At 53.3% G+C, this 23,221-nt stretch overlaps 9 protein-coding genes across 9 annotated transcripts; 6 read left to right on the top strand and 3 right to left on the bottom strand.

Moving 5' to 3' along the window:
• Positions 1 to 417: 417 nt before the first annotated feature.
• G647_05026 (uncharacterized protein) lies at positions 418 to 2,569 on the top strand (the record flags this gene model as incomplete). Its single annotated transcript, XM_008729361.1, has 2 exons — positions 418 to 2,128; positions 2,229 to 2,569. 2 exons carry the CDS (start codon positions 418 to 420, stop codon positions 2,567 to 2,569), a joined length of 2,052 nt encoding a protein of 683 aa, XP_008727583.1.
• Positions 2,570 to 3,502: 933 nt separating this feature from the next.
• G647_05027 (uncharacterized protein) lies at positions 3,503 to 4,883 on the bottom strand (the record flags this gene model as incomplete). The annotated part of the gene is made up of 4 exons (XM_008729362.1): positions 3,503 to 4,465; positions 4,518 to 4,615; positions 4,668 to 4,706; positions 4,775 to 4,883. The coding sequence occupies 4 exons, from the start codon at positions 4,881 to 4,883 to the stop codon at positions 3,503 to 3,505; spliced, it is 1,209 nt and encodes a 402-aa protein (XP_008727584.1).
• A 636-nt stretch (positions 4,884 to 5,519) lies between these two features.
• On the top strand, positions 5,520 to 8,837 carry G647_05028 (uncharacterized protein; the record flags this gene model as incomplete). The annotated part of the gene is made up of 1 exon (XM_008729363.1): positions 5,520 to 8,837. The coding sequence occupies one exon, from the start codon at positions 5,520 to 5,522 to the stop codon at positions 8,835 to 8,837; it is 3,318 nt and encodes a 1,105-aa protein (XP_008727585.1).
• Positions 8,838 to 9,726: 889 nt separating this feature from the next.
• G647_05029 (uncharacterized protein) lies at positions 9,727 to 10,176 on the bottom strand (the record flags this gene model as incomplete). The annotated part of the gene is made up of 1 exon (XM_008729364.1): positions 9,727 to 10,176. The coding sequence occupies one exon, from the start codon at positions 10,174 to 10,176 to the stop codon at positions 9,727 to 9,729; it is 450 nt and encodes a 149-aa protein (XP_008727586.1).
• Positions 10,177 to 11,248: 1,072 nt separating this feature from the next.
• On the top strand, positions 11,249 to 12,088 carry G647_05030 (uncharacterized protein; the record flags this gene model as incomplete). Its single annotated transcript, XM_008729365.1, has 1 exon — positions 11,249 to 12,088. One exon carries the CDS (start codon positions 11,249 to 11,251, stop codon positions 12,086 to 12,088), a length of 840 nt encoding a protein of 279 aa, XP_008727587.1.
• Positions 12,089 to 13,353: 1,265 nt separating this feature from the next.
• G647_05031 (uncharacterized protein) lies at positions 13,354 to 16,100 on the top strand (the record flags this gene model as incomplete). The annotated part of the gene is made up of 2 exons (XM_008729366.1): positions 13,354 to 14,626; positions 14,719 to 16,100. 2 exons carry the CDS (start codon positions 13,354 to 13,356, stop codon positions 16,098 to 16,100), a joined length of 2,655 nt encoding a protein of 884 aa, XP_008727588.1.
• A 606-nt stretch (positions 16,101 to 16,706) lies between these two features.
• On the top strand, positions 16,707 to 18,053 carry G647_05032 (uncharacterized protein; the record flags this gene model as incomplete). Its single annotated transcript, XM_008729367.1, has 1 exon — positions 16,707 to 18,053. The coding sequence occupies one exon, from the start codon at positions 16,707 to 16,709 to the stop codon at positions 18,051 to 18,053; it is 1,347 nt and encodes a 448-aa protein (XP_008727589.1).
• A 2,284-nt stretch (positions 18,054 to 20,337) lies between these two features.
• Positions 20,338 to 20,571, top strand: G647_05033 (uncharacterized protein; the record flags this gene model as incomplete). Its single annotated transcript, XM_008729368.1, has 1 exon — positions 20,338 to 20,571. The coding sequence occupies one exon, from the start codon at positions 20,338 to 20,340 to the stop codon at positions 20,569 to 20,571; it is 234 nt and encodes a 77-aa protein (XP_008727590.1).
• Positions 20,572 to 21,301: 730 nt separating this feature from the next.
• Positions 21,302 to 21,746, bottom strand: G647_05034 (uncharacterized protein; the record flags this gene model as incomplete). The annotated part of the gene is made up of 2 exons (XM_008729369.1): positions 21,302 to 21,543; positions 21,605 to 21,746. The coding sequence occupies 2 exons, from the start codon at positions 21,744 to 21,746 to the stop codon at positions 21,302 to 21,304; spliced, it is 384 nt and encodes a 127-aa protein (XP_008727591.1).
• Positions 21,747 to 23,221: the final 1,475 nt, after the last annotated feature.

Raw genomic sequence — 23,221 nt, forward strand, 5'->3', positions numbered from 1 at the left:
TTTGCTTGCAATATTCCTGCTGATAGAGAACGTTTAATGTGCTCGTGGTCGCCTTCCCTTCTCGACGTGCGACCGCGGAGGACGCGCTAAACCACAAATGGCCAAGTAGTCCAGGCCAGTCAGAAACGGCGGATGGATTGAGATGCGGAAAAGAGGAAAGCGACCACGATCCTGACGAGTAGGACTCGGCCTGCGAGACCCTTATCATGCTTATCGATTTGTTATACAATGGAAAAGCACCTCCTAGACGCTGTGCCCGAGCTGCTGGTGCCGGCTAGAAGCATTCTGGGGAAGATGGTGAGGAGACGAAATTCGCGGCCAGTCGACATATATTTATGGTGAGCGTCCTCTCTGTCCATCTTCTGACTGTCGCACAGCTCCGCGTCTCATACAGTCACTCACCCAAGACTAGACACCATGGTTCTCGAGCGTGTAAAGCAGCTGGCCCACCAGGTGTCCAACACCGTTGCGCCTCCTCACCCTTTCGATCCGCTTACTGCACTCGAGATCGAGACAGCCGTCTCCATCCTTCGATCGCAATACGGGAAGCTATACTACAATGCCGTCACATTGTTCGAGCCTCCCAAGGCTCAAATGCTGAAGTGGCTAGCCGACCCTGATCATACTCCCAGACCAAGCCGTATCGCTGACATTGTCGTCATCACGACCGACGGCAAGGTCTACGACGGCCATGTCGACCTCTCGGAGCGCAAAGTCATCAAATGGGAGCATACTCCTAATGTGCAACCTCTCATCACCATGGAGGATCTCCAGATCGTCGAACACGTCGTTCGCAAGGACCCCGGCGTCATCGAGCAATGTGGTCTGATTGGCATTCCTCCCCAGGATATGCACAAGGTCTACTGTGACCCCTGGACAATTGGCTACGACGAGAGATTCGGCAACGGCGTCAGACTCCAGCAAGCACTGATGTACTACCGCCCTGATGTCGACGACTCGCAGTACAGCTACCCCCTGGACTTCTGCCCAATCTACGACTCCAACCTGCAGAAGATCATCCATATCGACGTCCCCAAGGTTCGCCGACCGATCAACAAGGCCCCACCAAACAACTACACCATTAAATCGATCGAAGAAACCGGCGGCTACAGGACCGATCTGAAACCCATCAACATCACGCAACCTGAGGGCGTGTCTTTCACGATGAAGAACCGCATTATCGAGTGGCAAAATTGGTCCGTCCACATTGGCTTTAACTACCGCGAAGGTATCGTCCTCAACAACATCACCTACTTCGACAAAGCCGAGAACAAGGTCCGACCCATCTTCTACCGCCTATCACTTGCCGAAATGGTGGTCCCGTACGGGAACCCCGAGCACCCACACCAGCGGAAACACGCCTTTGATCTGGGCGAATATGGCGGTGGCTACATGACCAACTCGCTCAGTCTAGGCTGCGACTGCAAAGGCAGCATCCACTACCTGGACTTCGACTTCGTGAACAGAGCCGGCGCCGCCCAGACGATCAAGAATGCCATCTGCATCCACGAGGAGGACAACGGCATCCTCTTTAAACACACTGACTTCCGCGACGACTCGGTCATCGTCACCCGCGCCCGCAAGCTCATCATCAGCCATATCTTCACGGCCGCCAACTACGAGTACTGCGTGTACTGGATCTTCCACCAAGATGGCACCGTGCAGCTCGAGATCAAACTCACGGGCATCCTGAACACATACGCCATGAACCCGGGCGAGGATACCAAAGGCTGGGGCACCGAAGTCTACCCCGGCGTCAACGCGCACAACCACCAACATCTGTTTTGTCTGCGTGTGGACCCCAACATCGACGGGCCGAAGAACACCGTCTTCCAAGTCGACGCCGCTCAAGGCCCCGGCGAACCGGGCAGCTCCGAGAACTTCTACGGCAACGCCTTCTTCGCCAAGAAAACGAAATACACGAACCCCGTCGAGGCCATGGCCGACTACGACGGCGCATCCTCCAGGACGTGGGATCTCGCCAATGAGAACAAAATCAACCCCTATTCGAAGAAACCCGTCTCGTACAAACTGGTGTCGAGGGAAGTTCCACCTCTGCTCCCCAAGGAAGGCTCCCTGGTGTGGAAGCGCGCCGGTTTTGCGCGCCACGCCGTCCACGTGACGCCCTGTACGTATAGCCCTCGATTCCGTTCCCGTCTGCATTATATTTCCCTTCTCTTCTACTATTCTGCACATTCACGAACTGACAAACCCGCTTTTAATCACAGACGCCGACTCCCAAATGCATCCGGCAGGAAGACACGTGCCTCAGACGTCCGGCGAGCCGTCCATGGGCCTCCCGCAATGGATCGCGGCCAACCCCAACGCCAAGATCGACAACGAGGACATCGTGCTCTGGCACACCTTTGGGCTCACCCACTTCCCCGCCCCGGAGGACTTCCCCGTCATGCCTGCCGAGCCGATGACCGTGTTGTTGAGGCCGCGGAACTTCTTCGTCCGAAACCCCGCGCTAGACGTGCCACCTAGCTATGCCCGGACGCCGAGCCAAGTGGCGGCAGGCAAAGCTGGAGGCAGTTGCCACGCCGACAAGACGAGCACGCTCGTTTGAATGGCGTGCATGGATGCTCTAAGGGGGTTTCGGGACTGCTGGGCGGATTTCATCCTTGATCTGATATGAGAGGATGTTGGGCCCTTGGAAATTTGGCCTTGGTATGCAATATGGCATGATCATGTACTTCCATAGCTCGCTGGACAGTGTCTGTCCATCCATATATTAGTGTTTAGTGGGCATGGAGTACAGCCCGCAGGAAAAAGCACAGCGTTTAAATTTTGCAATATTCACGTGGTCCAGAGTGGAAGTACCTTGATCTCTAGATGCTGTACGGCATGGAATTGTATTTATCCGTGCTGTTGTCTATCCCTGTCTTGCTTCCGTTGCTGGTGATCCAGCCAGCGAGACGACACAGAGCGTCCGGCCCCGGGGGATTGTACTGTATCCACAATAATACTTGCGGGTCTCTCTCTCTTTTTGATAGACGAGTATCTCATCGTATGTAATGCGCCAACCAGCACCGCACGACTCCACGGAGAATGTGAGCGTCATTTCTGAGACGATTTCCTCCAATGCTTGACTTCCTGACCAATTCACAGCGTCAAGGTCCATAGATGCCAACTCGACCTCCAATGTCCGTCGACGTTGCGCGGACGTTTCGTTACAGAACGGGTGCCCTCGAGTTTCAATTCTTGCTGTGGCCTGATCGCTGGCACATGTCGGCTGGCAAGAAAGTCTCGGGCTTGACGGGAGTTGGATTTTCGAGTCGTTGTATCCCAGCACTGGACAAGGTAGGAAGGGTATCCTTCACCCGGAACAGTCTGCCGGTCGAACAGAGGCATTTGCCTCACTGAGCGGTGTATGCTCGGCAGAGAGTTTACCTTGCGCTGTACTTTCTTTCCTCGTTGAATGCTTGTCAGAGATCTACCTTGCGCTGTACCTTCTTTCCCCCAGGTAACGCATGGGTATCCGGTTTCCTGGATCTAGTCCTCAACTGCCCAAATACTTCCTCCATCCGTCGCGCCAGATACTTCTTTGACCCTCCTCCGTCACTCCGGGTCGTTCGCCGATTCTGAATCTTTCCCATCTCGCGTCCCTGCCGGTGCCTACACAGATCAGTGTGGAGTTGTCGATCCAGCCTAGAATGCCCTTTTGTGGCCGACTCGGCAACGAGCCCAGCGCGGGCAGATATGATAGGGTAGAGTTGTTGAGTCCACCGCTTTCATCACCCATTTCGAAATGCGCCGAAGCGAAGGAGTAAATGTCCGAGAAAACACGGGGAAGGAGAGGGATCTTGGAGAGGAAACCCCATTTCTGGTTCGTGGGCGTTTCTTCTTCGTTGTTGGTGTTTGCGACCTGCGGCGATTGAGAGCGGCGACGTTGTGACGAGGGACTCAGTGGGCTGGTCGGTTGGGCCTGTGAGGAAGAAGTGGCTGGAAGGTCGAAGACATGTAAGGTTGACTTGTCGGATGTGACGCCTAGCATGCTACTGTTGGGCGAGATGGCAATGCTGAAGACGTATGCTGGGTCGACGCCACGACGCAGTTCTGCAATCTTGGTGCAATTTGCGGTTGAGAAGACGCGGATCAGTGTGCCTGTTTCGCTTGCTGTAGCCAGTAACTGGCCGTCGCTGCTGAGGTCCATGGCTCGTAGAGCGGAGGTGTGTGCTGGGATGATGCTCACGTTACCGGACACCAGCTCAACGAGTTGCACTTTACCAGGTGAACGGCCGGGGAAGGCGACGATTCTGCTACCCAGACAGCATAGGCCCAGCGGATTGTCTGCGGTTTCGAAGCTCGCTGACCTCTCCGGTGGAGATGAGAATTTGTAGAGGTGGATGCTGTTTTGGATTGCAATTGCGATCCAGGATTTCGTGAGACGGACTCGCAGGACGGCGGTCTTTTGTTCGAGGGTGATGGCGACCTTCTGTTTGGCATCGTCCCATATCATCACCTGGCCGTCTGCATCAGTGTCCTGCTCTTCGTCTCTCACGTTTTGGCTATACCTTTGTCTGGGGCCACCTTGGATTCTTGCCTCCTCCTACCAGTGCCAGATAGTTGTACCGCCCGAGCATCTCAGCCGTTCCGATACCAGCGTTAAGGTCTGTGTCCGTCTTAGAATCTCGACTTCGCATGGATCCCTGTGGGGATGGTACCTCTCGATGCTTTGAGCTCGCATGGATCGGAGTTGAACACTGGATCAGCCATCAATACTTGAGAAGATCCCTACACACATTCGCTGGAATGTTCACTCTTGACCTACCACAGAAGCCTGTGTTGAGGCCGACGGCAAAACAGCTTGCGTCGCTGTTGAACGATGCCGAAAGAGCGACGGGTCCAGAGGACTCATCGATGACCGGGCGGGTATTCATCTTGTAGCTCGGTCTGTGGCCTCGGAGGCGATATGCTCATATTGCTAAGGATGACCGAGACACATCTCCGGTTCAAGTCAAGTCGAAATGCAATTCACACAATAGTCGCATGTCGTCGTCTGTGCCAAAGATGACGCAGAGCGTCGCCTGGAATCAACAGAAACCAAGCTAGGCACTAGTTATTAAGCGGGGATTAGGGGCGGATTAGGGCCTAAGCAGCCAACGTCCGGCTGTTTAGGCTTGGCGCTGTCGCGCCTAAAGTTTACTTTACAACCGCACCAAACAGCTTGCGCCGCCTATCGAGCTCCCACACTCCACTGGCAGGTGGGCAGAATTTCCATGCTGATTGCATGACCACTCAGCCGGCGACAGGCAACACGCGCCAATTGTCTGCTGCTTGTGGTGGCTGTGCCGTCCGAAACCATCCAGCATCACAGCATTCTTGCTCCAGATTTGAAAGATGTCATAACTTGCCCACGCGACACCTGGGTGACACCAGTGGCTGGTGATCAAATACCCCCAAGATTCTCCTTCATCCTCCTCCCGTACTACCATCACAGTGGCTGGCAACGTGTTATCCAACATGAGGTGACCCTAACTCAATCCTGAACGGACAGATATTCTGCCAAGCCAACCATGAGCTCGAAAGCGAGCGAAGAGAGCTATCTTTCCCCAAAGCCATGGAAATCCGGAGACCCTTGGGGCTCGGGTACAAAGCTGCCAGGTGCTTATCCGCCATCTCCTGATGTACGGTCCCAGGAAGCCAGTCATTCCGGGCCTCAGTCGCTGTCGGCTGCCGTCAAGGCGCGCAAGTCAGAGTACATCCGAAAGAAGTCTATGAAAATCAAGATTGGCACCTGGAACGTTGCCGCAATTAATGGCACGGAGAAGGACTTGGGGGCGTGGTTCGTACGTGGACACGGCATCAGCGGGCTTTCCCAAGACTTATCGGGACTCTCGACCACGGAGGGTAACGACAGTGATGATTCCGACGACACTGACAACGATAATGTCGAGTCTGTCGAGTCGCAAGAAGCGCGGGTTGCGAGAACGAGGAAATCAATCACTGTACCACTGAACGACACCCCGGCGGAGGCCCACCATGAGCAGATCGACCTCTATGTTCTCGGCCTGCAAGAGGTCATCGATGTCACCTCCATGACCGAGGCCATCAAACCCTACACCGATCCGAACCCAGCTAAGAAATGGAAGAAGTCTTTGAGGCGTGCGCTACCTAAAGGTTACAAGAAGATTGCAAACGAACAGCTTTTTGGCCTGCTCATCCTCATTTTTGCTTCTCCAGAGCTCGCCCCAGCCATTAGCTCGGTCAGCACGACCTCAGTCGGAACTGGTCTGATGGGCTATTTCGGTAACAAAGGTGCTGTCGCGGTCAGGATTGTGGTCGGAGAGACGACACGAATGTGCTTCGTTAATTGTCATCTGGCTGCTGGAGCAGATGAAGCCGCGTTAGCCCGTCGAGTTTGGGATACGAACCAGATCATCACCAGGACACGTTTTTCTCCAGTCACGGATGGCGAAGTGGTCGAAGCTGGAGAAGAGAAAATCGGGGACGAAGATTTCGCTTTCTGGTTTGGCGATCTCAACTATCGTCTAGACGACATCCCGGGTCAGGATGTCAGGAGATTGTTGCTTCTTCATACTCAGAACGAGTACGACGTCCAGAACAAATCCAAGCGCAAGATTGATAGTGAGCTAGGATACTTATCACCTGCATCGAATGACTGGCTCCCGGCTCCACATCCCCGCTACGAGTATAAAGACGTCGAAAGGCCTGCGTCTGATAGCACGGCCGAACCACCCCTAGATCCGAAGAACGACCCTGCTTCGCTTCAAACCACTATCCATTCTCTCCTCGCACATGACCAACTGCGCGCACAGCAAAGGCTGGGGAAGGCATTTCATGAAGGATGGCGAGAGGGAGACATAGAATTTTTGCCCACGTACAAATATGATATTGGCAGCGTTGGCATGTTCGACTCCGGCGAGAAAAAGAGAAGCCCCAGCTGGTGCGACAGGATACTGTACAGGACTCGCCGAGACCTAGAGACATACAAGGACAAAGCCAAGCGGCGAGAGGAAGCTCGCAAAAAGGACGAAGCCATGAAAGCTAGCGGGATCGACCAGGCTGCCGCTGAGCACGAGGTAATGTTCGACTATGATCCTGAGACAGACGGAATGGCCTATGGCGATGACTGCGACGATTACGACGAGACTCAGGATGGCCTTCACGACGCAGAGCTCGTACAGTCACATGAAGATTATGGAGACATGATCGAACTCAACAGTTACCTCTCGCACCAAAGAATACTCTCATCGGACCACAAGCCGCTGAACGCCGTTTTCACGCTCATGTACGACGCCGTCATCCCAGAGCTGAAAGCGAAGGTGCAGCAGGAGGTTGCCAAACAGCTGGACAAGGCAGAAAATGAAGGTCGGCCATCAATAACATTGGTAGTCGATAGCCACTTCGAGAGTCAAATACCGAACGCTGACGGTGCGGCAGACATGAATGTCGTCCATTTCGGCGAAGTCCGCTACGGTGTCAAGAAGAGCAGGTCCGTTACCATTGCCAATACCGGACAGGTCACCACCAGCTTTTCTTTTGTAGACAAACCTGTCGACTCGGGAGAAGGCGCTCGCGTGGCGCCAAAATGGTTGGAGCTCAGCGTGGATTCTGGCTCCATCTATTCGTCGGCAAATATGGAGCACAAGGGCAGCTTCGAGACAGTTTTGTCACCAGGTGAAACCACAATAATCGAATTGTCTGTTAACATTACGGACAGCGAGCTGGTACATGATCTCAACGATGGTAAAACAGAACTGGAGGATATTCTCGTCCTGAGAGTCGAAAGCGGAAGGGACCACTTCATCCCCGTCAAAGGCCTGTGGCTACCATCCGCATTTTCTCGCACGCTGGATGAGTTGGTGCTAGCACCAGAAGGTGGTGTTCGACAATGGATCCGCTCTTCCAACAACAAAGCAACAGAATCGATTTCATACTCTTCGGCAAAGGTCCACCATTCCGCCCCAAAGGAGCTCTACACTCTTACTGAGATCATCCCAATCTACATTGAACGGTCTATCGCAGAATGGGGCATGCTTCACGAAGGAGAAACGCCTCCTTGGCAGTATGAGATAGGAGGTGCTTCATGGCCTTTCAGTCGAGAGACATGGACGTTCCACGAAGGCGAAGAAAGGTCGGAACTCATCGCCGGGGTCAGAGAAGCGTTGGATACAGCAAGCCGCCTTGATGGCAACTTCGATCCGGACGTGCCGGCCATTGTGCGTCTGGAAGTTCTCGCCGAAACACTGACCTCGTTTCTCTTGTCTCTAAGAGAAGGTATAGTGCCCGCCAGTACATGGGCGGAGATTGAGAAGCACCTCGCCACAACCGAAAAGGCCAAGTCGCAACCTACTGCGCAAGAAATCCAGGATATGGTCATGGACGCTCTGTCCCCAGACCCGGTGCATAGTGTCTCGCTGACTTTCATCACCTTCCTCCTGACAACGACGGTCAATGAGATGATGACCAGTGGTACTTCTGCTCCGACATCAGCGACGGCAACGACGCCTACTTCGATGAGCAGAAAGTCCTCCAGACGGTCAAGAGCTTCGACGCTTTCAAGCGACTCAGGGCCTCCGGCGTCGATATCATCGCAAGAAGCACCGAGCAAGAGAAGTCTGTTCCCGGCATTGCGTCGTCGCCGCACGCGCAGTATCTCATCGGCATCTGCCACAGCTGAGACGGGTGGCGAGGCGGCAGGTACCATCACCGAGCGAAGGACAAAACTGGTCAGTGCATATGTCGAGGTTTTTGCACCCCTCGTCTTCCGAGCCCAGAGTGAGTCGAAGCTGAAAGACAAAGACAAGAAGGCGCTGGATGCACGGAAGAAGCGCATCCTCGAGGCATTTTTGAGTGAGAGACAGCTCTGAGAACCCTGGGCCTCTCGTTTGAATAGACAAATTCCTACCTGTCACCTTTTCCCCGTGCACTAACTCTGACCACGCGTTTCTTGGTGTGATTCTGGACTGTCCTCTCTGCGTTCCCAAACACCTTAACCCTCCCACTGATCCTTCTTAAGATCCAATGCGCCTCTTCCAGAGCTCCGTCTTCTCATTTGTCGACTCTATGTGCTGACTGGCGCCTGTAATGAACCCCGATGAGAGCCGGTCAGTCACAGAAGACTCAAAAGGGGTGGCAGAACAGCGGCGAACACAACATCTCCAACTAGGTGGATGATGGAAGCAAGCTACTGACTCGAATAGAGAACCCTGGTTCCTGATTGTTAAGTCACTTTCTGGATTGCAATATAAATGATCGTTATTGACGGGAGGAGGTTGGGGAAGCGGTGAAGTGTCGTTCTTGAGGTTGCCCGTCCCTGCATCCTGACGGTCATGTTGGTGATGGGTGTTGGGGTGCGGCAGGCAATCAATACTCTCTCCACCGCACGGGCGTAAGCAAGATTGAGGACATAGCGCCGTCCGTTGATGAGATACACCAGCCCGTACAACCGTGTAGGCCACGTTTTTGAGAGAGGTGTCTGAGCAACAAACATGCCTGGCGTGCAATGAATTTATGAGATGCACACCTCGTCAGCTTCCTATGACATCATGTCTTGGCAATGGTTGTCCGCTGTCTATGTACTCATTTTCGAGTCGTCGCCCTCCATCCACAACACAGTTGGTTGTGCGCGGAGGGTACGAGTCGGTGAAAATGATGTCTGCGTACTCATGCCAGTCGATGCGTGTAAAATACTTCGGAAGAATCGGACATATTCCCAATTTTCGGGGTACCATCCGGCGCATTCCCAGTCGAGCAAACTCACGATACGACCATCTCGGACGAGGATGTTGCGCAGACTGAGATCCCCATGAGTGAAACAATCCTGTGATTGTCGGACATGAGCCCAGCCAGCATGGAATGGGATATTTTGGGAGTCTTCGAGACGGCATTTTGTTGCAGAAATTTGTTGAAGTCGGCTTCACTGGAGAACGGCCCGCCTCGTTCAGTCTCCCTCCGCATATCTACCGCTGGCCCCTCTTCAATACCGCCGATATACCGGCCTTCTAAAGATCGTAACTGTTCCAATATTGCATTCATTTGTTGGGCGAAGCTTTTCTTCTCTTCCACGGAAAGCGCCAGCCAGGACTCTTGCAATGTCTTCCCTGAGATATATTCCATCTCAATGACGGTTGTTCCATCCTCAAATGTGTCTGCCCGAAAGACCTTTGGGACAGGCACAGAATGGGTGGATTTGGCGACAAAAGACATGGCCTTCGCCCCGTTGATGTCCACATCTGGCCAAACTTGATGAATCTGCCATTTGCTCGAAATGCTTTGCGCAGGGTCAAGTCTAGCAGAATGGCAGAAGGATCAGCTCGAGCTGCCTCGAACAAAACATGAAGGGCCTTTGTTTCAGGAGATCGTTTAACACTTGTCATCTCTTGGCTGTCCTCAAATGTAACTTGGGGTGAGCCTTTGTAAGCGAAATGGGGTGGGACGGGATGGTAGGGAGTACGAGGTACGAGCACTCAACGAGGACGTGGTTCTAAAGCGGCATCATATGGGATTGCGCTGCCCAGGTGACTTGGGCGTGAACATTGAAGAAAACATCTGCGACGATCTGTCTACCTACCTACCTAATAGGTACCTAGGTACTCCGTACTCTCACACTCTGCACTCCCATTCTCCACAACTACAGGTATCCTGCTTAATCTATTGGTCTGGATACAACCAGTTAGGTGCCAGTTCCATTGTTGCATCTGACATCAATTGTTGGTTGCATGCTCGACCGAGACCGTCTCACCTACTACTCGATGAAGTTACCATTCTTCTCCTTGCATGGCGAATGGCTCTGTACATCCAGACAATGCCACTGTTCGGAAGCCCACATACTGGGTCCGAATCTGTCCGATTGCTGACAGCCGCAGAGAACTAACCTGGATGCATGGCGATGCATCAAGGGACGAATGCAAGCGAGGACGTTGCCGTCCCACATAAACCAAGCTCTGACTGTGCGAGCCTGCAAGTATCTGTACAGTCTGTCGCGTCTCGAGCCTCCATGAGAGTAAGCCACGGCCGTAACCGTCTAATTTCCTGGTGAGGGGGGCCTTCCAAGCGGTTCTTGTCCTTGTTTTGGCAGGTCCATATGCACGGGTTGTGGGAATCGCGATTCGATTCAAAGCATTCGAAGCCAGCTTTTGCTAAAGAGTGTAAGGCTCGCGGGTGCTTGTATTTTCCTTCTTCGGCACCTTCACCTCTTTCTAAACCATATAAGATCAGAGCCTGACACAGCCGTCATTGGCATCCACACAGTGCTTCGGCAAAGCATAGCACAGCAGTCATGTCGACCGTATCTTCCCTTCTCACGCCAGGCGAACATGAAGTCAAACTCAACGACCTCTCCATCCACTACACCGTTCAAGGCTCCGGGCCAGTGCTTTTATTCGTCACCCCGGGCTGGGGCATCAACCGTAGCATCTATGCAACCACACACCAGCCTCTCGAAGAGCACTTCACCGTCATCTACCTCTCGCCGCGAGGCTGCGACGGCTCCGAGCGCCCCGCCTCCGCCTCCCTTATGCTCTCCCGGTATACTGCGTGCGACATTGACGAGTTCCGTAAACAGCTCGGCATAGATCAGTTGAGTGTGATTGGCCACTCCGATGGCGGCGTCCTCGCCCTCGCTTATGCCATGTACTACCCTTTGAATGTTCGGCGGCTCGTTCCCATCTGCACGAATCTGCTCGGCTACCAACGCAAGGACACGTCGTTTTTCACCAAGTTCGAGGCCATGTTCGAGGCTGCGAGCCCTCAGGACGACGACGCGTTCAGGGAGTTCATGCTCACCGCGTTTCACTTGTATTTTTACAAGCCGGAGCCATATGTGCCCAAGCTAAAGGACGTGTGGACGGGGAAGCCGAGTCTCTGGGCGCAGAGGGCGCGGTATGAGAGTGAAGCGGAGGACGGCTGGATCATGGAGAAGGATCTGGGCAAGATTAAAGCCAAGACGTTGGTGATTACGGGGAGGCAGGATACATGTTGTGGGCCGGAGGTCAGTGAGACTGTTGCGAGAGGAGTGAAGGGCAGTACGCTTCTCTTGTTCGACGAGTGTGGGCACTTGCCATGGTTGGAAGCGAGAGAGGAGTACTTTGATGTGTTGGTCAAGTTTTTGAAGGAGTAATTGTTGTAGTGAAAGACGGTCTCATCCTTTGCACGGGTATTGATTCTGGTGCAATGTTTCGTCTGATCAAACCATTTCTGTCATGACGAGCGAGTCTCCCAGTCGAACCGAGCAAAGCCTTGCGGGACTTTGTCCTCAAGGCGGGCTGGAAGGATCGTCTGCGTTTGGGGGCGACCAGCAGGGGGAGGCCAGTCAATGGCGATGGCGATAATGTGATCCACGAGTCTCGTTCTTTGCCGTTGATCATTCGTACCTGGCTCAAATGTCTGCAATTCTTATGCTCTGGTTCTTTTCGGCCAAAATCAATCTGCCCACAGGTTTGTCTGACGGGCTCACCAGGCGCCTTGAAAGCTCATCTGTCCACATCGAGGTTTCGAGTCATGGCTGTTTATGCCAGCATTTCTTGAGGAAGAGCTTAGCGTCCACCTGTGCTCTTCCGCAGCACGCAGTACTCAGCTTGTAGAACCCACCGAGCGAATGCGGTTCCTGGTGCTCCGCGCCCAAATTCTCACCACTTCCCAGCCGTGTTGCTGCCCCATCAACCGGCTCTTCATTAGCTGTCAGTCTAAACTCACTGCATCCATATGTCACTCAACATCTTTTTCAGTATTCATTCCCATCTTATTATTTCCTCGCTTCAAAATTTCTCGAATACCCCGGGATGCTCCAAGCGAATTTGCACTACCTGTGCGATAACCGCAAAGTGGCAAGTGTCGCCAGATCCTCATGATGGAGGCCTGAGAGCATATTCAAGAGTTGGAAACGGATGGACAACACAGCAACGACGACAAGGGTCTTTAGCGAACCTGCGTGTGTGCTGGATGAAGATCCAATGACCAGGGGACCGGCTGCGCTCTGCTGTCGGTCTAGGCCACGGCCGCTGCAGCACGTTCTGCAGCTGCTACTGTCGCCAACCAGTCACGCCTCCACCTCGCGAGCCTCATTTCGTGCGCCCTGCCCTGCGTGTCTGTGTACGCGATGAGTCCTGTCATGGTGGCAGGTCTCTTCCCAACGCTGCTGCGAACTTCCATTTTCCAAAAAGCTCAAGCCTCTGTCTTGTCACCGACTTTGAAGATGCCAAATATTCCTTGATATGATAATATAACCTGAAGTAAGTAAGGCTGGACCCTGTTGATCCCATGCTCAACAGCGTGCATATTTGGCCCCTTCAAGGCTAGGCAACTGCAGTACTTAGACGGCACCTTGTCGCTCACCGACACTTTGATGGACACCGCGGATCCAGGTTAACCTTCAGTACAGGTCTAATGGATCACCTACCCATCCCAGTCGACAGACAAAGGCCTTCGCGTCGGGTGGTGGCCTTTGCTTACTTCGACATCCCGTTCCTTGGTGAAGTTGGCGAGGCTGGCGGAGACTTCTACACCTACGCTGTTGCTCACAAGATCGTGAATAATGATAGTGATCATTCTCTGAACTTGGATGAGCTGGAGGACCTGGAAGATGTTGACCTGTACTTTGCAAGAGTACAGTCATGGCTTTACTTTGGCCTCGTTTGTGACACATTCGGTTCGTCGGTGAAGTTCGAAGACTTCATCGTTGTCAATGCTTCAACGGGAGACCGGATTATCAACTCCGCTAAACTGAAAGACCTCATGGCGGAGTGGCACAGCCGAGTTTCCAAAATGTCCAAACAAGCCAGGACCGCGGACGTCGAACGCATCAAACAGTCGACGACAGTAGGCTGGCGATTTTGCGACCGTGCCGATCATTACGGCGTTTCTCTCAAGGAGCAACATATGCTGGTCCTTTCCTCCATACGCATTCTCATATCCTCCATCTGGGGTATGCTGAGGGCTAGTGACGTGCGTGCTGGAAACCTGAATGAGGATTATCGAATATCGATTGATGTCATTAAATGGCCACGACTACCGGCATCCTATCGCCCCCTGGCCGTGCTCATGGCAGAGTATGGCTGGTGTCCCCACGAAATCTTGAGACTCCTCGGCACCTATCATCTTACCACAGTCTGGACAATGACATGCCTGCTTCGAAGAATTCCGGCTCAACTTGATCATGAGCGTTGCGCCGGTGCCATCAAGTGCGTTGCCCGCGACGTGGACCCAGATGATCATCAGGCCAACCATGTGACTAACAGCTGCAATTGTGAAGCCGTGGGGCCAGACATCGAGCAAGTGAAAACGATTCTAAGAGGCGGCGGCATCCCCTTGATAAGATGTAAGATCTCAGAAGACGGCCGGCCGAGCTTCAAAGTGGTCAGTGCGAAAGGCGTCAAGAGACACATTGCCTTTAGCCATGTCTGGGCTGATGGGATGGTCATCCCAAAACAGAACAAGATCTTCAGATGTCAATTCCTCAAGCTGGCATTCTACCTGGAGAAGGCCCGTGTGGATGTGCAAACAGAGAGACTGTTTGCTTTCCTCCCCCTCGCACCATTCCTTGCCCGTCATGTTTTCAAAGGGTCCCAGTCATTCGACATCTGGTTGGACATTTTCTGCATTCCGTCGATCCTTCACGCAGACTCGCAGGAACTCAGGAGACAGGCAATAGCCCGCATCTGTAAGCGCCCCTCTCTGGGAAGACTGTGCCATATTCCAACCCCCCATTATCATTGCTCCGTTGACACCTTTATTGCGCTAATGGATTTCCAGACTATGTCTTCGCAGCAGCGGAAGCTGTTCTGATCGTCGACAAATCCTTAACAGACGTCACGGACAGTGATATGCCGACCACTGAACTTATGGCAAGGGTTGCATCTTCGGGCTGGATGACACGTTGTTGGACCTTCAGTGAGATGTCGCTTGCTCAGAAGTCCGTTGCACTGTTCTGTGTCGGCGACAGGGTTATTCGATATGAGGATTTCAAAGAGGACGACAAGGTCTTCAAGGGGCTTGATATACCTTCTCGAAGCTTGTTCCGCAATCTGGGGGACTCTGCATTCATCCCTTTCAATATTGCATGGATTGCGTCACAGGCGGTGGTGTCAGAATACGTCGCTTTCGCCCTGATTTGGAACTCATTGTCCGCCCGGTCCACGTCATGGCCTGGGGACGTCTGGGGAATCATGGCCACGCTCCTGGGCTACAGTGGGAAGGAAATCATGACTCTCCAGGAACGCGATCGACTCCCAGCCATGATGAAGGAGCTGCCCAACATTCCGGCGTCCTTCTTCTTCCGCGATTTACCGCGATCAGCTTCGGCCCCGGCGCAAATGAGATGGATTCCCACGAGAGTCCAAGGCATTATCCGAGACGGTGACGGGACGTTTGCCTTCACCGACGGCGGAATCGTGTTTCCCAGGACCTTGAACCTCAAGTTCCTCCTATCGCACACCACGACGGTGCCTCCGTCATTTTCATTCGAGTTTCGCCACGAAGACCTATCGGCCAGACCTGATCTTTTGCAGATCATGTTCCAGATCAGCCTTCACGATCACGACGCAGTAGCGCAACACGCCGGCAGCAATGCGCAAATCTGCATCTTGCTCCCTAGGAATGAATCCCAATCCGGCGACAGTGAAACAGCGTATATTAGCGGACTCGGCTGCGCTCTTCTTGTCACTTCCATCCGCGCAGACTCGACCGTCGAGACCGAGTTTCTGTCCTCCTTATCCTACAGATTTGGCACCGAAAAACAAACCCATCACTTACAAGCCAGCCTCGCAGGACCGAACGTCGTCCTCCGATGCGACCGCCAGCAATGGTACCATGCCAGATTGAGGAGAAAGAAGCACACTCTGGCACCAGAGAAATTCGAGAGAATTTTATACTTTGGCGTACCTGCTGTGCTCGTCTTCGTCATGGCCGCCACCATGGTCCCGCTTTGGATATGGTACGGTGTGACGCACCAACCAGTCAATGTCCAAGCGAGTCTGGTCCTCGCGACATGTGGGTTCGCGCTGTTCATCGTCGCCGTCATGATGGTGGTCATCTTCCACGAAAATCTTCTGTTTCGAAACTGGGTTGATAGTTTTGACCTTGAGAACGACGGGCAACCGAAGAGATGGTGGAAGAAAATCATGCCGCTCTGGTGAAGCTCTTCATTTGTGCTTGCAATTGCGCATTACCGAGTCAAAAAGTCACGCCATCAAAACAGATGGGATATACATTGCCTTTGATGAACATCAGTTCTTGGTATACGCTGTGTCGCAGTCGAGGGACAAGGCTATCACGATCTTGTTGGTTGGACAATTCGCAGATGCCGCGGCGATGTGCGTGCTTCTTCACATAGCTGAGCTTCTGGCCGAGCGGTACGGAGGAGTTGTGCTCTCGCAGCGGAAGACAACCCGCGATGTAGATGACCATGTCAAAGGAGCGAGGCTATGTTGGCGATTTGCGTACGATGTAGGCGTCAAAGCCTGGGGAACAAAGGCTGATGTGCTTAACAGCGAGGGCTGGCACCAGTGGCACTAGATCCCAACTAGCACACACTGTTGGTTGGTGGGTGGCGCCCGGGGCATTACTCCAAGCATGCTCCTTACGTAGCAACTTTGGACGGGGGCGATTTGTGTGCTTGATCTTCTGTTTCGACTGCTTTCCGACCAGCACTGAAATTTACGTCCAACTGATCTAATACCTCCCCATCCGGGCATTGCACAGGTGGAACCTAATTCAGTCGATCTTCAAGGTGCACAATCATCATGCTGCCGGAGTCCGAGAGGCAAGAGAGACTGGACAATCAGCTCGACCAGGCCGCAGACCCAACTCTGGTCGAGTCGCATTACCAGAAGTCATTAGGAGGTCAACCTCAACGGGCTTCGGCTGGACCATCAGCCGAAGTACTTGACCATGGCTTGGATGAACAAGTCACCGACGAGTCGAACGAGCTCCCAATTCACTATGTGAGCAACTCTGCGCGACGGCGCCACAAAGTGTTCGTCGAAGACGAACCTCTAGTTGACACCACAGCTGCACTGACCAAAAATTCTAAGAAGACAGCTAGGCTGCAGAAGCGGCAGCAGAAGAAACAGGCCCGAAAAGTGCACTCCGAGATCCAGTCTCTTCTGGACTTCCCACAAGAACTCCTGTTGATGATTCTGGGCTTCCTGCAGCCTAGCGAAATCTTCACCATGCTTCGTCTCAACAAGTCGTTGCGGGCATTGATTACAGACAACGAGCGATCCATCGCCGACGACATCATCGGGCATCGGTACTGGGTGTTAAAGAAGTGCTTTCCTCTGCCGGTGCCGTTTGAGATGGTGCCTTCCGGGGCCCGACCAGCATTGATGAGTGAACAGTGGCAGGATCGGCTGAGGATCCACAAGAATCCATACCAGCACATCAAACACATCGATCCCTCGCATACCTGCACCTGCATGAGCTGTGTCCTTGCCTGGAACAACTTGAATATCATCCTTGACCTTGCCCACTGGCAGCAGAATCTCGCAACCCGCGTGCCGTTACCTATAATACCGCGCGGTACAAATCCGGAATGGAACGTCAACCTACTAGAACGACATGCCGCCATTGTCACAAAGGCAATGAAGAGCCCGCTCGTTTATGCTCGGATTTTGCAGATCCACCTTGAGACCACAACCCGCACCATTATTCGCTCCGGCAGCTGGAGGAAGAAAGGCGAGAAGAGCAATGCTGTCAAGCCGCGGACTTATCACCTCACCGATGCAGAGGTCGAGGCCGGGACTGATGACTTTCTCCAAAGAAGCGGTCCGCCAAGCTATCAACCAATTTACATGCGTGACAACTATTACTCAGTCGAGGCTTTTGTGCCAAACCGCAAGTGGGGCAAGGAAGACCAGAGGTGGTTTTACTATGCCAAATGGCCACGGCCGCATGAAAACGACTTGAACTGGCTTGCCGCAAGGTTCACTCCAAAGACAGAGCGGAAAGCCCGTGAGCAGCCATCGGGCAATGTTACGGAACAAAGCCAGGGACGCTTCACCACCCCAAATGAAACCACGACACCTCAGGATGCCCGGTTGATGGAGGTCACACTTCCCTTGGACGAGAAGCCCGAGTCCGGCTCGTGATGACGACTCACATCAATGCTGCGAAACCGCAGGCTTTCCAAATGCCGATGGGACATTGGTAACGCAAACAGGTCTGTTCATCATAAGAGTACTACGTGGACGCCTGAAATGGTGTCATTGTGCTTTGTCTCCGCCTTAAGAGGCAGAACACCTGCCCGTTACCAACCGCCATCAAATATCCACAACTGTGCAGCCAAATGGAACAGTTTCGATTTCGACACCGCGGTCAATCGCGACCGACGGCATTCCGATCGCTTCTTTCTAGGATTGTGTCGTCAGATAACCGTAAGGCCACAGGCTGGGAGGTCTGCTCAATCAGAAACACGACTCGCAATTCATCTGGACCGGTTTGTCATGCTTCAAGAGGCTCTGCGACCGGCGGAAGGTTGCCGACGTATACACCACCTTTGACAATGACGATCAAACACGCGGCCCTGAAGATGTCGGCAAGAGTGGCACACCGTCAATCACGAGGGTGGACGAAGGCGAGAACAATGGCACTACTCGAGCTCAAATCAATGGCGATCTCACGATGGACGGTGCTGGCTCAGCATCTTGGGTGGCACTGGGTATTCTGGTTCCTGTTGATCCTCGGTGGAGTTTACATTGTGCCATCATCGCTTTTCTTCCCCGATACATGCAGAACTATGGTCGGCGAGGGCACATTAGACGCCAAAGTGGACACGTGCCTAGCAGACGTCTCGCGTCCAGAAGCGACGGAGACATGACGGCACTACTGAAGTGGACACAACACAAGCAGAGCATGAGAAGCAGAAGTCTAGAAAATCCACTGGTCGTGAATGGGACGTTCGGCCCTCTAACTCAGTCTGTCTCGACTTGGAGGCGGCAATCATCTCCTTCTACTTGTATGTCATTTCCTCGGGCTTCTACGTTGTCTCAACCACCTTGACAACTCAGTTTCACAATATCTACGGCTTAAGCAGCATATTGTAATGTCTACTTTTCATCCCCAAGCCGGGGTTATGATCTTCGCGGCGCTTAACGATCCCCACTCCCTGGATTGGTCCTTCAAGCGCCACACCCTCAAGGCAGCATCGCAAGAACCAAGAAACAAGACACACCTGCCGAGACCGCCAGGTGAGCGAGCGAGGCTAGAAGCTGGTTTCCCTTTATTTGATCTCCGTCACCATCTTTATCACCATCTATGCGGCGACGAACCTTGTGAGATATTTACAGGGTGCTAGGGCCAGTGCATTGCGAATCCGATGATCGAGGTGATGTGTTTTCGAATCCCATGATCGAGGTGATGTGTATGGATGGACCTTTACGCTTGTGAGATTGGTCGAGCTGGCGGCGTTGCTTATACGGTCTTACCAGTGATGCATAGATGTAGTGGAGAGCGAAGCAGCACGACAAGGAAGAGAGAAGAAAGACAGATGAGTGAGACGGGAAGAGACCAAAGTATGGACGTATGACGGGTGACTTCACACCTCGAATCTTAGATGATGCACTGCAGTGAATTCGTGCAGAGCACAGCACAATTTAGATGGAGCAGTTGGCAGAGTACGAGGCACGGAGTGCGGTGGCTCGGTACCTACATAGGTAGCCTCGTAATGTGCACTGCAAGGCTGAGCGTGAATACGATATACGGACTACCGAACCAAGCTAAGCACCAATCAAAACGCCCCAATCGCGGATCTCAAAGTCATGCCACCGCGAGGCAAAAGTCCAAAGTCCAGAGCTCGAACAAAGTCAAGAAAATCGACAGGGCCTAGAGTTCGAGCTCGTGAGTTCTTCTTTCTACTGTGTACGCAACGGCACTCGTTCCCTCCCATCGACATCCATCACCACGCGTCCACTTGTACTTGTCACCACATCACCGGTCATGTCGAGATAGAATCGCTCCAGACTCAAGCATGGTGCGCAAATTCCTCGAACGCACCCTCCGAGGGACGAACCTCGAGATCTTCAAAGTGCGTACCGTACCCTAGCTACAGTACCATCCTCCCTAGTATACCTACCTATACCTTCGCGGGACTGTTTTAGCCGTGACTTTTTCATACCCGATTCATTTCCCACACAAGCACGCATGCATTCACCCATGCGCATTTGTATCCATCAATGTATGCGATCTACAATATGCAATATGCGATATGCTTCATCATACACCGAACACTGCACACTGCACACCGCACACCGCATACCGCATACCGCGCATGCTATACATCATGTCCATATCCATATCCATATCTATCCCAAACACCATGCTAATTGCTTTTCATTGCTCCAGTTCGGCCTCTACCTCTCCTTCCCCATAGGATACATGTACTACTTCGGCACGAACCTGGAGAACCGCTTCTCGGTGCCGGGCTTCTGGCCCACGCAGGAACAGAGTCACAGGATCCCTTACGAGCGGGACGAGATCAGGGCCGAGATCGAGCGTCATCAGAGGATGTTGAGGGAGAGACGGACAGAAATGCAGAGGGAGAGGGAGAGCGAGAGGGCGAAAGAGCACGAACATCAGCAGGGGCAAGGGCAAGAGAAGCTGCCTACCTGAGAAAGTGGCTGATCGATTCACTGCTTGGCTACCTGTCGATCGATCGACGGTCTGACTGTCCCGCCGTATGAGCTGCGGACCTCCACCTGTATGTGTACGCGCCGGTATACCTGCCTGCCTGCCCGCCTGTCGACCGGGAGACAGCGGCGGGATGAGGGACTGGTAGATGGATGAGACGGGGGGATTCGGTGCCGTACGATATACATACAGTGTACGGGCAGTGTGAGTAACTGAGTGAGTGTCAATATGCATGGCGACGGCGCGTTGGGGAGCATTCAACTGCAAGAACAACTTCGAGGCCCATGCGGCTGATTACACTGTTGTACATTATGTGTCGACACATGGAGGATGTTTTGGAGGCTCGGCTCTAGTCGATCCGGTTCGAGTCAACTCGACATACTCGACCACATGTTGAAGAAAGGGTGACAGGCACAAAACTAAGGAGAACATGCGGCGTACGGCGTACGTCGTACGGCATACGACATGCTGTATGCTGCATGCTCAGATATTGTACCTGTCGACACGGAAAATCTGTCCACTCCATTCCAATATATCGAACGAGTCCGGCTGCCTTTGCCATGCTCAGTGTGAGTTTTCCAGCGCTGCCACCGGAGGTATGTAGCTTCATAGCGAGCATGTCCGCATGCGAACGGCTCGATCCCTAAACGCCATTCGCCATACACATATGTCCCACACCCGTGAACAAGACAATGGGGTATCGATGAGAAGCTCAAAGTTCTTTTACTGCTTGTGACATGGGGGTTGCCCCAGATTTCAACGCCTCCGACGTGATCTTCAGACCTTCGTTTGCGATCGATGAGATGGCTTCTCCCGAGGGCCCGGCTGCGGTGTTGTACGCGTACTCGCCGTGGACGTAATATGACATGCGATTGTAAATGACGCCAATGTGACTTGGCAGGTACAGTGTCGCGGCCGTCACGAGGAGGGAGACGAGGAGGAAGAGGATGAAGTCTAACCAAGTGTCAGTTGGCGGATCAATCTAGGTGCGGCGAAGACGCGAACGTGAACGTACTGAAGATGAATTTCTCCGTGGGAGTCAGCATGTACAGCGAAAAGGTGACTTCATATTGGTACTTCTTCAGCTGTAGCCACTGCTTGGCTGAGGCGAAGTACGAGGTCCGTCTCTTCTCTGTGACTTTGCCATAGTCGGGCATTGTGAAGGCGAGAATCGGTGCGGACATGGGGATCAAGAGAGCGCGGTGCCACGAGCAGTCCGAATAAAGGAGAGATGTAATCCAGCCACGGCCCGCTCTTGTCTCGGCGTGAGAATGTGTCGCGCAGAGCGTAATTAGGGACGAACGACGAGCGACGATTGGAAACAAGGCTGACGTCGAAGTGAAAGGCTGGCGGTGTGCAAAAAGGAGGCTCGGCCAACTTGGTGACGTAGGAAGCTGAGTGAGAACGAGCCGGGAGCAAGTAACTCAGGAGATGGTCGAAAAGTCCAGCAGCGGGATGTAGTATTGAGGACAGCAAGAGCAGGAAGAAGAAGTCCAGCAGAAACCGAGCGAGCGAGCGAGCGAGCTGAAGCGACTGATTCGAGTGAGACACGATTGAGATGCAATTCGAAGACGGCGGTTTGGCGACGGCCTTTCGTCTCGTCTCGCCTAATAATTAAATTCCTGCCACGCGTGATTAGAAGATGCGTCAAGCATGAAGCAAGAACACGAACAGGGATTGTCGCTTCGGCTTCAGCTCACTTTTCCACCAATTCGGTGCCGCATCTCCGGACCGCGTCGCGAACTCTTTCCCCTTTCACTTCGCGCTCACATATCCGCGTATGAAGTAATACGCGATATGCCAACAGTCCTCTGTAAGTACTTCTCCCATGTACGGGGTATGGCCACACCTGCTGCATGAACGTGCAGATCCTGGTCCGGACTGGGGCTCTCATGCTCAAAGGCTCCCTGCTGACCTCATGCTCAGTACACGGTGACCGGCACGAATCCATGATTTTTCCGGGACGGAGACGACAAACGTGAATGTGGCCGGTTTGCTGTCTCCGACTCAGAAATGCTGTATTCGCGTCCGAAATGCTGCCGATTCCTTCAAGCAGGGTCTGTCCCTTCGGGTTCGGAGCTCCTCGGACGCCGACACTCAGCTCCGACGACCTCAAGCATTTCCAAGGCTCATGCTTGCCTGAGCGGTTACCAACTCGAGGTTTCTATATTGCACTGCCTCGCCGATTGATCCACTGTCTCAGGCACATCCGGCTGCGGCCGGATTGCTTGAAGGGGTTCCTGCTCACTAACCTGGTGGCTTTACTCAAAGAGCACGCGCAGAGTTGAAAGGACGTACCGGGTCATGGCATACTCCTCTTGAAACGCAACCCTGGAAATGAGAGCAATGGGGAGCAGAATCCAACGTCAAATATTCACCCCCGATGCTTTTTAGGGCTCACTTGTCCAGACTGCTCCTAGTCAGCTCTGTCGGAGCCATGCCTGCCTTTGATTGAGTATTCGCTTCTACATGACTGGTATCCATACCGAGGTGTCCTCGAACTACCACGAAGGGGGGAGGGGGGGGTAGCACTTCCAGCACGTAAGCCCATGTTTCCACTATGGATTCTGTCAGCGACTCGCAGCGTGGCCGAAGCAATTCGCAGTATATCACGACACCCTTTTACAGCAGT

This window comes from Cladophialophora carrionii (genome assembly GCF_000365165.1).
Source record: "Cladophialophora carrionii CBS 160.54 unplaced genomic scaffold supercont1.4, whole genome shotgun sequence".
In the NCBI taxonomy this organism is placed as follows: Eukaryota; Fungi; Ascomycota; class Eurotiomycetes; order Chaetothyriales; family Herpotrichiellaceae; genus Cladophialophora; species Cladophialophora carrionii.